At 38.2% G+C, this 16,105-nt stretch overlaps 1 protein-coding gene across 1 annotated transcript in view; it reads left to right on the plus strand.

Moving 5' to 3' along the window:
* Nucleotides 1–16,105, plus strand: part of LOC141464169 (dynein axonemal heavy chain 5-like) — a 159,570-nt gene that overhangs the window by 126,068 nt on the left and 17,397 nt on the right. Inside the window, exons 71-73 of the mRNA XM_074146952.1 lie at nucleotides 3,085–3,206; nucleotides 4,420–4,767; nucleotides 9,416–9,604. Coding sequence (XP_074003053.1) covers nucleotides 3,085–3,206; nucleotides 4,420–4,767; nucleotides 9,416–9,604 — 659 coding nt within the window. The remainder of the gene's footprint in view (nucleotides 1–3,084; nucleotides 3,207–4,419; nucleotides 4,768–9,415; nucleotides 9,605–16,105) is intronic.

The following is a 16,105-nucleotide window of genomic DNA, read 5'->3' on the forward strand; positions in this document are numbered from 1 at the left end:
TACTGGCCTAGGTCCATGGGCATCGCCTGGTATTTGCCTCCATGCATCTCCCCAACCTCCAGGATCTTTGCTCATTGCAGGGGAGGTTGGACTAGATAACCTTTAAAGGTCCCTTCCAAGCCAAACTGTTCTATCATTTTATGATCTTTCACCACTTCCAGGATGTCTCCTGAAGCTAGGATATTCATCTTGTGCTTTCTGGGCCTCTAAGCCCCCAGTTTTCCTAACCTAAGTAGTTTATGTGCAGAAGCACAATATGTGATCTGCATCACATTTGGCAGTTCTGACTCATGTTTCTGTATTAATTGGAGGATTCATAATGTTTCACTTTTTGCAACCTGTACCATTGGCAGCTAGCAAGTAGCAGGTTTGTCCTTGAGGGTTCAAAATTTCAGTTTTGGACAGCCACCATCCCTCACTCATGCACACAATTAGCTGCCACCTTTCAGTATTCACAATTTAAGCTGTTTTTTGCATACCACAGCCTTCTCTTCAACAGACTAAACAAACTCAGCCTTCTTGTCCTATCTTTCTAGGTCATGCACTCTCAATATCTGATCACCTTTATTGCCCTGTCCAGTTTCTCCATACCTCCCTTGTGCCAAATGTGGACAATATATCTAAGGGGAAGCCTGAACAGTGCTAAGTGGAAGGAAAGTGATAAGAACTTCCTTCAGTCAGCTTTCTAGTGGTTGCTGTGTTTCCGATTTGATATGAAAGGAATGTCAGTAATGCACATTGTGTTGGTCATTGCTAGGTGATGTTTATACTATTTTAGGACTTTTTTCAGCTTCCCACAGAACTGAGAAAGAGCATAGGCAGAACAACGGAATGACCAATGGAATATTCTGTACCATAGACGTAATGCTCAATATATAAATGGGGGTTGGCAAGGGGCCAGGAATCTGTGATCACTGCTTAGGACAGACTGGGCAACCAATTCACCAGGTGGTGAGAGTAACTTGTGTTGCATTACTTTATCTTGTATATTCTTTTACCATTATTATTATTATTATTGTTGTTGTTTTCATTTTTCTGTTATTGTTCCATTAAACTAACCATTTATCTTAACCCACAGGGGTTGCTTTTTTCCCTTCCCCTTCCCCTTCTTTTCTTCCTCTTGTCCCTACCCTTCTGGGCAGTGAGGGGGAGAACTGTGCAAGCAGTTGTGTGGTCTTAGCTTCCGGCTGGGGTTACACCATGACAGTGGTCAAATACTGGAATGGCGTGTTCAGTGAGTTTGTAGACTCCATCCTCAAAACCCACATGGAAAAGGCACTGAGCAATCAGCTGTAGTTGACCCTGGCTTGAGAAGGGGTGTTGTGCAAGGTGACCTCAGAGGTCCCTTCCAACCTGTTACTCTGTGTGATATGAAAACATCCAGCTTTTCTAAGTAGTCTCTAACCTGTTGCTCTCCTGCTGTTGAATGTCTCTCCCTTACCCAGACTATGCTACTACCTGCAGACATCCTTCGTATGTTTATAGAAGCAATTTACTACCCTGCCTTATATTCTACTCATGTACAATGACAGAAGGCTACTTTGTATTTTGAACTATGGCAGAAAGAAATCCCCAAGCCTGACACTTATTTTGTCTTTTAACTCTCTCATCTTTAACTAACTGTTTAATGCATTAACTTGCCCTTCATTAATATATACGTGCTGCCACTGATTTCAGTTAATGAAGTCAGTAGCAGCTGAGAATTTTTATCCAAGGTTGTATTTAATGTCTCAGTCATTTAAACCTCTTATTTCAGTATTCATCTTCCTTAGTAAAATGTCTACAAAATTTCTGATCTTGTGAAAAACATCCTGTTTCAGTGTATGTACTCCACTCTCAAGAGCAGTTAGTCAGGCTGCTCTTAAAAATGTCTTACTTCTTTTGCTTCTCCTCCACACCTGTTAATTCAGTGCTCAGCATCTTTTTATTGTACTGTGACCCCTCCTTATCATTCAAATGATAACACCATATAGCTCAAAGAGGCTATTTTATAAGTCAGGTTATAACCAAGTTGCAACTTGCATTTAGTAGTAGAAATACACCCCGTGTAACAATTTAAATCAGGTTGAAATAGAAAGTTTTATTTTGCCTGTCCTGCCACATTGGTAGCATGATGTTATAGGGCACTTTTGTTTGATTACTTTGTCCTGATTTTGGAACTCTCTTATGATACCCTTATAATATTTCGAAATGCTATTTGTTTGAATTTTGTTCTACAGGATCTTTGTGAAGTAGGAAAGGAGCAAAAGGGCTTTTATTGTGTAATAGGAAGTACGATGACTTGGACAATCTATTCACTGCACTTGAAATCTGTCTTTTTAAACTTGTGTTAACCTGATTAGGTGCAAGATGTCATAAGAGGGACCTGATGTCGGTAACTCATGCTCAGTGTTGTCTGCCAAAGACAGACGATGCTTCAGTAGCACTGCCTGAAAGCATCTGGGGGTAGTGAGGCTTACGTATTCCATGGAAGCTGAGATTGCATCAGTATCATCTGCCTAAAGCTGTTCCTGGGATTTGAAATTTCAGTGCTCAAACAAACCTCCCCAAGTACTAGTATTTCCACTGTGAATTTGGTTCTCATCTCATGAATTTGGTGCCTTTATGCCAGTTTGAGAAGCTGCATATAGAATTTTGAGATTGTTTGAGGAATGAAATCTAAATAAAATTGTCTTCGGTAGAACTAAAATCTCATTTTATTTGTAAATATTGAAACATAAACTCTTGGATATTCAGTGCTATATTTCATGTGACATTAGATGTCTTTTTGATTGCCGTATAGTTGCTGAATAGTTATGTTCATATTTCCATTGTTATTGATTACATTTAGAATATGATTACTTAAGTGTAATTCCTTCCAGATTCCTGAACTTAATTTGGTGTGTCATCTACCTGAAACAAAATGTAATTGAATTTTGACTGCTATGACCAGCTGAACAGTTAATTGATTCCAAAAGATTATTTGAAGGTATAAATAAGATGATACTGTAAATTGGAATAGAGAATTCTGCTTAACGGAAGTTGGAGTTATGGGTTCCATATATTTTTTTGCTCGTATATTACATTTTTATACTTATTTTCTAGGTGTGAAAGCTGGCTTAAAACGAACGTACTCAGCTGTTACTCAGGATCACCTAGAAGTGAGCAACATGCCACAGTGGAAACCACTGCTATATGCTGTAGCATTTCTTCACACAACTGTTCAGGTTTTAAAATACATTTCTTCTGTCATAAAGCCATGTTTTGTTTATTGATGCACCATGTTATTAAATGAAAAACTTGTTTAATTGGAAATCCCATGTTGGTAAATTAACAAATAAAATCAGAAAGAAAACAATGCATCTCTATTACTGCAGCTGCCTTAGAACTCTGCTCATGTTGATCTTGTACCTCCAACGGGGATGGTATTTCAGAGTGGAAAAGGACAGTCAACCAATGATCAATTGCTGTACTCTTCTGTTAAAGTCTTTGGGCATGGCTGTGTGATCTGTCTTTCAACTAACTGTTTTTTTAATAATATTTTAAATCATAAAAGCACATTAAAGAAATTTACAGCTTGGGTTGGAAAACCGTAGTCTTAAAACTGCTGCTTTCACAATGAGAAGGGCTAAAAGGGTGAATATAAATCCTTCCTGCACTGAAACCTGTAGGAGGGAGTGAAGGTGGAAGATGATTTTGGGTCTTGCCTTTCAGGAGTTCCATTAACGAAAGTGCTTTATGAATTAACCACAACTTTTCATCATTCTATTGATAGATTTTGCAATATCTTTAGTTTATATTTAGTGCGTAGTTAATTTTACTTTTACTCTGTGGCTTCTGTGCACTGATATGTTGTGGTCCAATGGAAACCTGCGGTATGCTTGTCTTTGGCCCATCACTTCTTTCTTGGTGGGAGTTAAGAATGTTTAAATATCAGATATTGGCCTAGCAACCACATACTGCCAACTGCACCTGTAAATCATTCAGTAAGAACCAGCTTTTGCTACTTGCATCTGCACCATGCAGAGACATCAGTGTTATGAATATACCTAGTCCATAGGAGGGCCACAGACAATGATCATGGCTGATGAGTCTGGACATCCGTTCATTTTTTAAATTAAAAAACTGTAGATCTAGACCCACAGATTCACTGCACTTAAAAAAGAGAATTTTTTCTTTGTGAAAATGTTAATATTCCTATTCTTTGTTCATATCTCTCTACTGATGATGATAAATGAGGAAATATTAAACTACTAGATAATTAATCAAGCATTTGGCCTAGTGCGTGTTAAGAGAAGAATTTTTTTTTTAAATTGGTGAAATACAGCCCCAGCTGGACTACTGCATTCTTAGCATATTTAATGTATTTTTCTGTAGTTAATGCTTTCTTCACAATTATTATCAATCAGGCTTTTACCTTTAACTCTGTCTATTTTACAGGAAAGACGAAAGTTTGGTCCATTGGGCTGGAACATTCCTTATGAATTTAATCAGGCAGACTTCGCAGCCAGCGTGCAATTTGTTCAGAATCATTTGGATGATATGGACATTAAACGTGGAGTGAATTGGAGCTGTGTTCGCTATATGCTTGGAGAAGTACAGTATGGTGGCCGTGTAACTGATGACCTTGACAAAACATTGCTGAATACATATGCAAGAGTGTGGTTTGGAGAGCACATGTTTAGTGAAAAATTTTGTTTCTACAAAGATTATGTTATTCCAAAAGCGAAGACAGTTGAAGATTATCTCCAGTACATAGAGCAATTGCCAGTGATTGATACACCTGAGGTAAAATATTGCAAAGTATTAAAAGGACTTTTTGTCTGATAAATAATTTAATCAGGCATCTTTTCCAGAGCCATGAATGTATGTGTTAACATTAGCAGGCAGACCATTGTAGTGAGTATATAGTGTAGATCTGTTGACGAGGAAGAGGTAGATGAGGCCGCCTTCAAACAATTGGAAGAAGTCTCACATTCACAGGCCCTGGTCCTCATGGAGGACATCAACGTCCCTAATTGTCTGCTGGAAGGGTCATACAGCAGGGTTCAACCAGTCTAGATTTCTTGATGCAGTAATGACAATTTCCTGGCACAGGTAATTAAGGAGCCAACAAAGAAAGGCACTTGGCTGGACCTAATACTTAAGAGCAAGAAAGAACTGGTCAGGGATGTGAAATCTGGATGTAGCCTTGACTGTAGTGACAGTGGTGGAGTTCAGGATCTTAAGAGGAAGGAGCAGGGCAAAAAGCAGGACCACAGCCCTGGAGGAGCCAAGAGGCCTGAGTAGATGAACAAGAAGCTCCTACCTGAATTCATACATAAAGAGGAAGTGTCCAACAGGTGGAAGCAGGAGCAGGTGACCCAGCAAGAGTATAGAGCTACTGTCCAATCTTGCAGGGATAGGATTAGGAAAGCCAAAGCCAAAGTGGAGTTGAATCTGTCAAGGAACATGAAGGGCAACAAGAAAGGATTTTACAAGTACATAAGCAGCAAAAAGATGACTAGGGAAAATGTGGGTCCATTGCTGAATGGGGCAGGAGAACTAGTGAGAAATGATATGGAAAAGGCTCAACACCTTCTTTGCCTCAGTCTTTACCAGTAAAACTAGCCTCCAGGAATCCCAGACTCCTGAGACGAAAAGTCTAGAACAAGGAAGGTATCCCTGGTGGAAGAGGACCAGGTTAGGAAGCATTTATACAAACTGAACATATGTAAGTTCATGGTACCTGATGGATTACACCCATAAGTGCTGAGGGAGCTGGCTGATGTCATTGTCAGGTCACTCCCAATCACTTTTAAGTGATCATGGTGATTGGAAGAGGTTCCTGAAGAATGGAAGTTAGCAAACATCACTCCAGTCTTCGAGAAGAGAAGAAGAAGGATCTGGGGAACTACAGACTGAGCCTCACCTCAGTCCCTGGGAAGGTGCTGGAAAAAATCCTCTTGCAAAGCATTTCCAAACATATGAAGAGCAAGCAGGTGATTGAGAGTAGCCAGCATGGATTTGTGAAGGAAAAATCATGCTTAACCAACCTGTCGGGCTTCTACAATGTGGAAGTTTTCTACCAGGTGGAAGTTTTTTACCTCAATTTTAGTAAGGCCTTTTGACACTACCTCCCATAACACCTTCATAGACAAGCTGGCAAAGTATGGGTTAGGTAAGTGTGCTGTGAGGTGGTTTGAAAACTGGCTAAATAACCGGACCCAGAGGGTTGTGATCTGTGGCACAAAATCTGGTTGGAGACAGGTCACTAGTGCTGTGTGCCAGGGGTCAATACCGGGGCCAATGCTATTTAATATCTTTGTTAATGACCTGGATTATGAGGCAGAGTGCACCTTCAACAAATTCACAGGAGATACAGAACTGGAAGGAGTGGCTGATAGACCAGATGGTTGTGCTGCTATGCAGAGGGATCTGGGCAGGCTGGAGAACTGGACAGAGTGGAATCTCATGAAGTTTGACAAAGGGAGATGCATATTCCTGCAGTGATTGTCCTGGTGGACAGCTAGTGCACCCTTACAGCAAAGAGGCCCACACTATCCTAGCCTGCATTAGGAAGAGGGAGGTGATCCAGCAGGTTGAGGGTGGTGATCCTTCCTCTCTACTGAGCACCAGTGAGACCATATAGGAAGTACCATGTCCAATTCTGGGCTCCCCAAGAAAGATAGGGACTTTCTGGAGTGAGACAGAGCAGGGCCATGAAGATGATTAACGGACTGGAGCATCTGTCATATGAGGAAAGGCTGAGAGAGCTGGAACTCTTTAGCTCAGGCAGGATCTTATCAATGTGTATAAATGCCTGTTGGAAGGGTGTAAAGATAGAGCCAGAGTCTTTTTGATGGTACCTAGTGAAAGGACAAGAGTTAATGGGCATAAATTAAACAACAGGAAATTCCATCTGACAACAAGAAAACACTTTTTTTACAGTGAAGGTGGTCAAGCACAGGAAGAGGTTGCCTAGAGAGGTTGTGAAGTCTTGGTCTTTGTAGATATTAAAATCCCAACTGGACAGTGTTCTGGACAGCCTGCTCCAGCTGACCATGCTTGAGCAGGTGGTTTGGATTTGATGACGCTCAGAGATCCCTTCCAAACTAAACTATTTTGCGATTTTGCGATTCAGGGATTGAGCAGGCATGTGAACTGAGAAATAAAGACAATAAAAAGGCCATATGGTCTCATTTTGCAAATTATTATTGGGAGATTATTCTGGTTTCTGGATGTTGCCATGACTTGATAGGGTAGGGTGCAGGTTAGCTCCTGGTTGCAACTGCTTTTACATGACCAGGTGTGTGTATACTGCAGTGATCATTAATTGGAGGACTGCAACTTTCTGCTCCCTCTAGTACAGGCACGTGTGATGAAGTTCGTTAAAACTGAAACAGTCTGGGTTTTTTCTCATTGCTATTAAGTTGATAAATGCCTTTGGAGGTAAGTTCTATTAAAATTAAATAGACAGGACTGACAGAAAAAAATAGTTTTCTGTTAATGATAATGTGCTGGCTAGAGGGCAAGAAGATTTCAAGGTCATAAAATAAACTTAAAGTTTTGAATCTCTGAAGGTAGTAAAAGCAGAATGCAAGGGTATTTGTGCTGGCAACGATGCACCTTTTCCAAATGACGGTAAATGCAGCCACGATAATGCACCAGTGGGATCCATTTGAGCCCAGCTCATGAAGTGGTTCCTATCAGTGTATGAACCTTGACTCTATCAGATTTCAGGTGCTACTTTCATGGATTTGCTTTTCTAAGCACTTGGGAACCTATCTCACAATGCTGCAATGTATTTTTAAAGTATTTTGTTGCCTGTAAAAAATCCATATGTATGGTTTGATGTAGGGGAATTTTACCTTTGACTTTTATGTAAATAGGATCAAGTTCAGGAATGCAAACATCTTTTTCTCCTTCGCATTTTCACAGGTTGGGAGAAGAGCTATGACTTTGTTCTGTCATTCCAAAATCTGTCAAAATTGCTCATGGAAACCTTTAACCTTTTAAGCTCCCAGTCTTCTTTGTTCCACAAAGGATATTGTGCTAGTCAAAACAGTATATCTTTGTTTCCTCCTCTTTCCATTTTTGGTTAAGAAAGAAAGACTGAATAAGTCTGCTGTATTTCTTGCTCTTTTGACGAAATTTCAATCTCTGATCAGAATAAACACTGACTTCTGAAGAGAGCTATTGAACTCAGCAATCCCTTTGAAAACGACTTTGATTTCAGAAGGGTATAGAGCTTTAGCAATTGGTTTTGAGGATTTATCAGGCTAAAAAAAAAAAAAAAAAAAAGACAGAATTCAACATCCCCTTTTGAATCAAAATTCCCAGACATTTTGGATCAAAAAGAATGAGAAATTTGGCTGTTTGATTCATTTTTTGATTAAAGGACACTGGTCAACCGATTGCTTTACTGCTCTGGTTTCTTTGTATTCCTTCATACATCATTTGCATAAAAACATAGGACCAGAGTAAACGTAGAATATGAAAAATATGAAAAACATGTAAAATATGAAAATGTGAAAAATTAGAAATAGAAGACTGCTTGGCTCAGTTTGAGGGCAAGACTTCCTCATTGTTGGATCAGTGGTTCAAATTTTGTAAGAGACAGTTAATAGCTATAATTAAATGAGGGCTTGTGAAATAAGTCACAGTACAATTCCTCCTGGAGAAGAGTTGCAGTTGTCAACCTGACAATTCCAGACTTACTGATATTTCAGTGGAAGTTTCTGAGAAAGCTATTATCATTCAGACAAAGGGCAGCTTTGCAGTAATTCTGTGCTAGCTGTATCTTAAATAAAATAATTCCATTTCAGAAGAAGGGGAAGTAATGAGTGGGAGACCTAAACCAAAAATAGCTAAACCATAAAATACCCTGAATATATTATCAGTCATAAAATCTTTACGTACTTCAAATATGGGCAGTGTTTTATTCACTGTGCTGCATCCCTTATAAATCTAAGAAACTGAGTAAAACAAAATGTGTTAGAAATGGCAACAGGTCTGATTATTAGGGGCATCAGCTTGAGCTGGTACAATAATCAATAGATCTGTAGAGACACAGAGCTAGTGGGGAAGGGTCAGTGTCCACATATGACATGTTTTCAACAAGCTCTAGTCTGATCTGTTGGAAAGAAATCAGTCTGTACCCCCTGATAGCACTCCACAGCATGATCCAAAGCCTGCTATGTGAAGATAATCAGAAGATCAGTTAAAAAAAACTCATATGAATGAAAATGCCATTGTATATGCAGCCTATGTTAATGTTTTAGTGTAATTTAGGCTTGGTCCTTGGCAAGTTAAATGAGTGTACTTACACTGACCTATTCATATCTATTTTTTTGTAGAGCTGAGGATTTTCTTCCTTGTTTTTACATTTTCATGGACTCTTTAATTGATACAATTGCATTTATTTTTTTTCTATTTTTTTCCCTTTTGCTTTAAGGTATTTGGACTTCACCCTAATGCAGATATAACTTACCAGACTAACCTGGCTAATGAAACATTAAGTACAATAGTGAGCATCCAGCCCAAAGACAGCAGCAGCGGAGGAGGGGAAACCCGAGAAGCAGTGGTGCAGCGTCTTGCTGATGACATGCTAGAGAAGTTACCTCCAGATTATAACCCTCATGAGGTATACGCTGCTTTATAGATATAGATGTTGTATGTATGTATGTATATGTTTTATTGTGCTGCTTAAATTTAGTTGGCTGTGTTTTAAAAAGCTCTTAAAATTATGCATAGTGTTCTGTAAGTCTGTTTTGGTTTATTATCTAAAATATTCCTACATTGGAAGCATGTATTTCAAATGCCATAGTCCACTTAATTAGTCACCTTAACTCAGAACAGCCATTAGAGACTTCAGAAAGTTCTTGCCATACTTAGTAGCATAGAGAAGGACACCAGTGCCTCTTTCTGAGGGATCAGTGATCTTGTAGTGGTTAGAGCTTTCAATTTACCTACTCTTACTGTGATACCACCATTATGAATAATGGATTTTACCACTGAGCTTTTCATGCCCCAGATTTTCTGGAGTTTGAGCCATAACATATATTTGTCAATCTTTTCTTGCATTTTTGATTAACAGTCTCATTAAACGGAAAAATCCAGCAGAAAGCACTCTTGCATCAGTTTGTAAGTAGAACCTTGTGTTTTGTCATGTGTTTCATGAACAGTAACTGTTGAAATCCCCTCATTTCCATGATTTTATTGTTTACAATTCTGGTTTGCCCCGATAGTGCTTTTGTTTCCTGGTTGCACTCCAAGCTTGTGGACTGACCAGTATGCAGTATTGCAGCTTGTTATGTTATACTTTATTTATTTTCTCTGGTCAACTTAGAATGCCCACTTAGGTTACAACCAGTAGTCTTGAGGCCCTGGCAATATTTCCTGTCTTCCGTTCTACTGTTCATCTCAGATTTAATATGTCTTGCATAAAAAGCCTCTTCTGTGCTGTCATAATTCAACTCAGAACAGAGTAAACGTTTTTCACGGACCTAGTTTCTTCTAGTTTTATTCAGCTCCTTAGAACTTTTTTTTTAATTTGCAATAGCAATAGAATACTGAATGCCAGAGTAGCATATATGATTTTGCCATATTTGTAATATGTATATTGAGCTAATTTTTTTTCAATGTATTTGCTAAATCCTCCAAAGGATTATTTCTTCATTCCCTTGCTAAACTGCCAACTTTTTTCCTCATGAAGAATTTATAATACTTAGAAGACACTAATAGTACTGGACTTTATATTGTAACCAGAGGGTATTCTTGCCCTCAGATTTTACCCCTGGGAAATTTATGCAGTGCCTTTTAGTCTTGTAAAATGCACATGTGCTTTTTTTAATCCAAATTTCACTTCTAAGTGGTTTGAATAAATACTGTTTTTCTCTGGTATTTCTTCTGCTTAATCTTGGTCTCATTCACTCTTGTTCCTTCTTGGTTTATTCACTCAGGTTATCCACAAAAACCACACATAGAGTAGGCCTCCTCTTTTCAGTCACCTCCTCAAGTGTCTTAGCTTTGGAGACAACCAGTTATGGAACCAGGATCTATAGTTAAAGACAAAGAGTCTGGAGGGTTTATTTTGGAAGTTCCAGCTTGCACTCTTTTAACTTGTCTCTATTTTACTCCTGTATTTGGGTAAAACACATACTTTTCCACGTGACTGTATAAAAAAATCACCACCAATTGTTTTCATTGCTGTTTCACTCATCATCTAGGAGTATGACAAGCTATTATCTTTTCTCGTGATCTGCCAATCATACATGCAGGGTTTTGTTTTCTTATAAGCAATCATCTTAATGATGCTCACAATTAGACAGTTCTTTGCTTCTGTACCGCTTCTCTGACATCTTTTCTGAGCTTCAAGAAAACCTCTTTTGCTTCAATTTGCTTGACAGCTGTTCTCTTATGATTCAGGTAAGGAGAATCATGTTTGTACAGGATAAACTAGTATTTAATACTTTTGCATCAGCTTGCTCCCTGCCTCTCCCCCTGCTTTGTTCTTATAGGCACAGTCAGAGGATGTCCTGTTGGATCTACCTTTTCCCTCTGTATTTCTTGTAAATGTTTTTGAGCTCAGGATATAAATTTGTTTCATTCTTTTATCAATTAAGTGTAGATATCACCTCTTCCTGGAGATTTCTAGTTTTCTCAGGCTCTGCCGTTTTCTGCCCAGTTCCACCTCTTTGCTGCAGTTGTTTACGGCCCAGGAGTGTGGCTACCTCTACACAATAAGAAAAAAATTTGTATCAAATGTGTTTCTCATCTGAACTGAAGTTCTGTTATTCTGGAACCTCTTAGAAGGGGTGGAGATGGCAGAAGTAAACTAAAGAAAGCTACATTTTTAAATGAAAGTTTGCATAAACTGACAAAAAAAGAATGTCTAAAAAAAAAGAAAAGAGAAAGAAAAAATATTATGTTCACTAGCATATAACCAAGAGTTTCATTAGTCAGAGCAGAAAAGAAGGGAGAGTTTAGATGTTCTCTGAGGGAAGAAGCAACAGAATTTAACAGAAGCTACAATATAGTAGGCAAATGAAATTAAGCTTGCAAGTATACGGAGTGAAATGGATTAAGCAATTACTTCCTGTGATATCTGAAAAAAAGGGAATGAGATGAGTTCTGTTGTTTGTCAATTTAAGTCAACATTTGGTCATTCACGACATTATTACCTATATTCAGGACATTATTACCTACTAGATGAGTTTAACAATCCTGAAACAAATAGAACTAATATACTAAATTGTAAGAGACTGAGGGAATGTGTCAAGAAGAGTTCCTGTGCACGCCTCATTGGATAAGAGCAGTAAAAAGAAAAACATTCATTAGTCCTAGCAATGCAGCTTGGATTTGCTTTTAGAAGAAAATTGAGCTCCAGTAAAGCCATGATGTGGTAGTCTTTGGAAATCAAGTTATAGAGATACTATCAGTGGAGAAAAGGAACAAAAAAATTAGGAAACAAATGAAGGTAATTAAAAGCAAATACTCTTCAGGGAAAGTGGCAGGTGCCTTTGCTATCTTTGATCAGTTCTTCTGTCTCTCTTCAGCAAGTGTGGAGTGAATTTGATCAGAGTTAAAGCCCCAACAGACTAGGTTAGGGACGGACGGTACTGAAACCAATTATTTGCTGACATTCAGAGCTCCAGATTGTACTTTCTCTTGATGCATTGTGAATTCAGAGAAAATTCAGGCTGTCACACAGAGGCCTTCATTTCTCAATTATTGGCCTTTGTTAATGACTTTGGAACCAACAACTTTCGAAACAGGGCAACTGCTTTACCCTACAAGATAAGCTGCTGCTTTTGTTGTACTTTTGTAACGCTTCCTCTCACCAGTCAAATAACAGACTCAGTGTCCACCCAAAAGACTATAAACAAAACAAGTCACCTTTGCATGCTTTATCAGACTGCAGCTTGACACAGGTGATGGAAAAGCAAAATAAAGCTTCCTCCTGACCTAAAACTGTCTTCATTTTTCTTACTCCGAAGTCAGAGGCAGAGTAAGCGTTCTGCTTTCATAACCGTTTTTGCTTCTGGGTCTTGGTAAAATGATTAGGTCCAGTCACTCCACGTGAGTGAAGACAGGTGCAAGAGTGAACGTCAGCCTGTCACACTCAGAGGTTTATAATGAAAATGATCCTTGTAGCTTGAAAAACAGCTTGCTAGGGAACAGACATAGAGACATTCCAAAGATACTGCACTTAATTGGAGGTTGGCTTTTAACATAAGTAGCAATAGGTTTTTTCCTTAAAATTTTTTTGTAGTATTGATTTCACCTTATCCTCCACTAAGTCTATGACTACATTAGCAAGTTTTGCATGGGAATAGGAGCTCATCTGGGGAATTTACTTTGTTCTAACTCTAGTCTGGCCTGTAGGCTGAACACCCATTAGCGGTTGGAGCATGTTAGACTCCCTGAAGTGTGCCTTTTGGGTTAAATTAATTTGAAGCTAAGCCAGTTTGTGCACCTGAAGTCTACATTTCAATGTAGATTTTTTGCTACAAAAAAAATTTCAGGATCTGAACTGAAACACTAACCTAGATACTTTTTAAGGTGTCTCTGGTTTACTTACCAACCCTACCAGATACGGTCATCATCCAGCTCTTGAGCTGCAGCTATTTTCTACATATTTTATTGCTTGCTTCCTTGTATGCCACAGAGAACTGACCCTTGACACCATTTGAAAAGAGCTTTGACTTAGACATGGCCTGAGCTTGTCTTTCTTATTCCGGCCTCTTATTTAGACCATCTCACAGAGTGATGGACTTCCCATTTCTGCTGACAAAGGGTATAGCAAGTAGGGAAGTCTAATTGAAAATGATAGCGTTTACTGAACTGTGATTCTGGGATTCTGTGAAAATGATAGGTGGTTACTACTACAGTAATTTGATCACTGATCATTAAATGACATGAGTTCAGCAACTGCTTTTCTGCTGAATGTCCTGTAAAGTATGTGGTGACAAAGGAGTTGGGTACCTGAGGACAGCTAAAAAATGTGCATAGAGGAATCCGACACAGTAGAGATCTGCATTGCAAAATCAGGTAGGCAAAGCTATTAAGATTATGATTTTAGTTGCTCCTTTCTTAAATCACCTTGTTTTATGTTAGATGACAGCTGTTTGCATAATGAAAAGGAGATATTGTAAGTGGGCTTTATGGAATTAGTATATTAATATCAGAAAGGCTATTTTGGTTAGTGAGTTTTGTCTTTTGAGGGTTTTTTCTGTCAGTCAGGATCCATCTCTTTATGTCATAATAAATATAGCACTGGAAGTAAGTAATCTGATTGCTTGATAAGAATTCTAATACAAAAACAGTCAATCATATCTCAGAGCTGGTATTTAAAACTAATCTTAATAGCAATGTTTTCAAGAAAGGCACTGTGTTATGCCTAGTAAATCTCACTGCAGATAAGGATTGGTTTGTACACAATAAAGTAGAAAGTATGTAATTTTTTTCAGTTTTCTTATATGATTGTGCTTGGTGGTCCAAGCTGAGCACTGTGAACACACCTAGGATTGACTAACAGATTTCTGCATTATTAGTTCACTCCATTATTCAAAACATTACAGGTATTTTTGTAGGTACATGAAAACAAATGAGAAGAATATTTAAATTCCGAGAACTCACTAGTTAATCAAATTGTATGATTATCAGTACAGTAATATTTTAGAATATTTATTTCATCTTCTCTTTGTAGATTCATAAATATTTGGAAAATAACCCCCTTAACAACATCTTCCATACAATTTTTCCTCAAACAGGAGAAATTCTTCCTCTAAATGATCCCCCAAAGGAACACAAACTTTGTAGACTAGAAAAATGTGTATTTCTTATTTAAAGGATAAAACCATGGAGTATATTCTATATAATTCCTTTCTAATTAGCGGCATGCACTAGACTTCTAAGTATTCTGGAAAAAAAAATTCAAACTTTTTCTTGCTTTTTCAGCAAGAGGGAGAATTATCAATTCCTGTGAAATTTCCAGAAAGCAGAAGCTGTCCCTGGATTTTGTATGAAAAAAATCAGAATATTTCATTGTGTAAATTATCCAAGAAGAGTTTATTATCTCAGTTCTAGTCTTGTGATAGCTGATTTTATTACTTTTTTCTCTTTTATAGGAAGAAACATTTAACTCAGTCTGTAAAATGAACTGTCACACTGCAAAGCATTAGCATAATTGGCTGGCACCTATTTGTTGGACATTCTGTCTGACAAACTCATGGGTCCTTGTGATTAAAAGATGATGAATAACCTTGCTGATAGCTGTCTCCCAAGGAGCATAGCATATAAAGTTGAAAAAGAGTATTTTATTTGGCTTGGAGTTGAAACTTGAGAATTGGAAGTTGTAAAAGCATTTACTCATTTATGCTAGCAATTATAACCCTCAACTACTATATTACATTCATCTTGCAGAAACTTACTATTCAGCGTAATAATAATATCTTAATAATGTTTACTATGTGTATATAATGTGTAGTATACATAATAATGTATACAATGAGATATATGAGTATATTGGGAAAAACACAAAGCAAAATCCAGTGGACTTCTGGCCTTGATGAAATAGCACACATTATAGAAAACCTTGTGGCTTCTACTTGCCTGCAGTAGAATTCCAAGGATATTCTGCTCTTTGAAAGAATAGACTTTGTAACTCTTTCTGAATCTTTTGTTAGTAAGCTCTTAAATTATTTTAGCAAACTGATCCTATGGGTCAGCTCTTTTATGATAAATTAATGGTCATATAGGTATCTGGATTCAGGATCTTATTTTACTGTATGTGATCTCTTTTTGGTTCCAGAGTTCCCTTGCAGAGGGAAGGAGTCAATGCGGCAAAGATCAGCGTTCAGGCTGCTTCAGTGTGAAAGATGATGCATGTGGCTGAGTGGTAGCGAGTACAGAGAGAAGTCCATTGGCTTTCCGAAAGCCAAGTCATAGTGGGGAAAAACACTTGAAAGCCTTTTTTAAGTGAATTCTGGTGCTATGTGAGGTATAGGCACCATGATTTCTGCGAGTGCCACTAAATGCTCTCTCATGCACTGTTATACACAGTCATCTTTGATATACATGAAACATACAGTCTATGTCTGACGCCTATCGTATATGCATCGTATGCTGAAGTGAGGCGGGG

Source organism: Numenius arquata, chromosome 4 (assembly GCF_964106895.1).
Source record: "Numenius arquata chromosome 4, bNumArq3.hap1.1, whole genome shotgun sequence".
Taxonomy (NCBI): Eukaryota; Metazoa; Chordata; class Aves; order Charadriiformes; family Scolopacidae; genus Numenius; species Numenius arquata.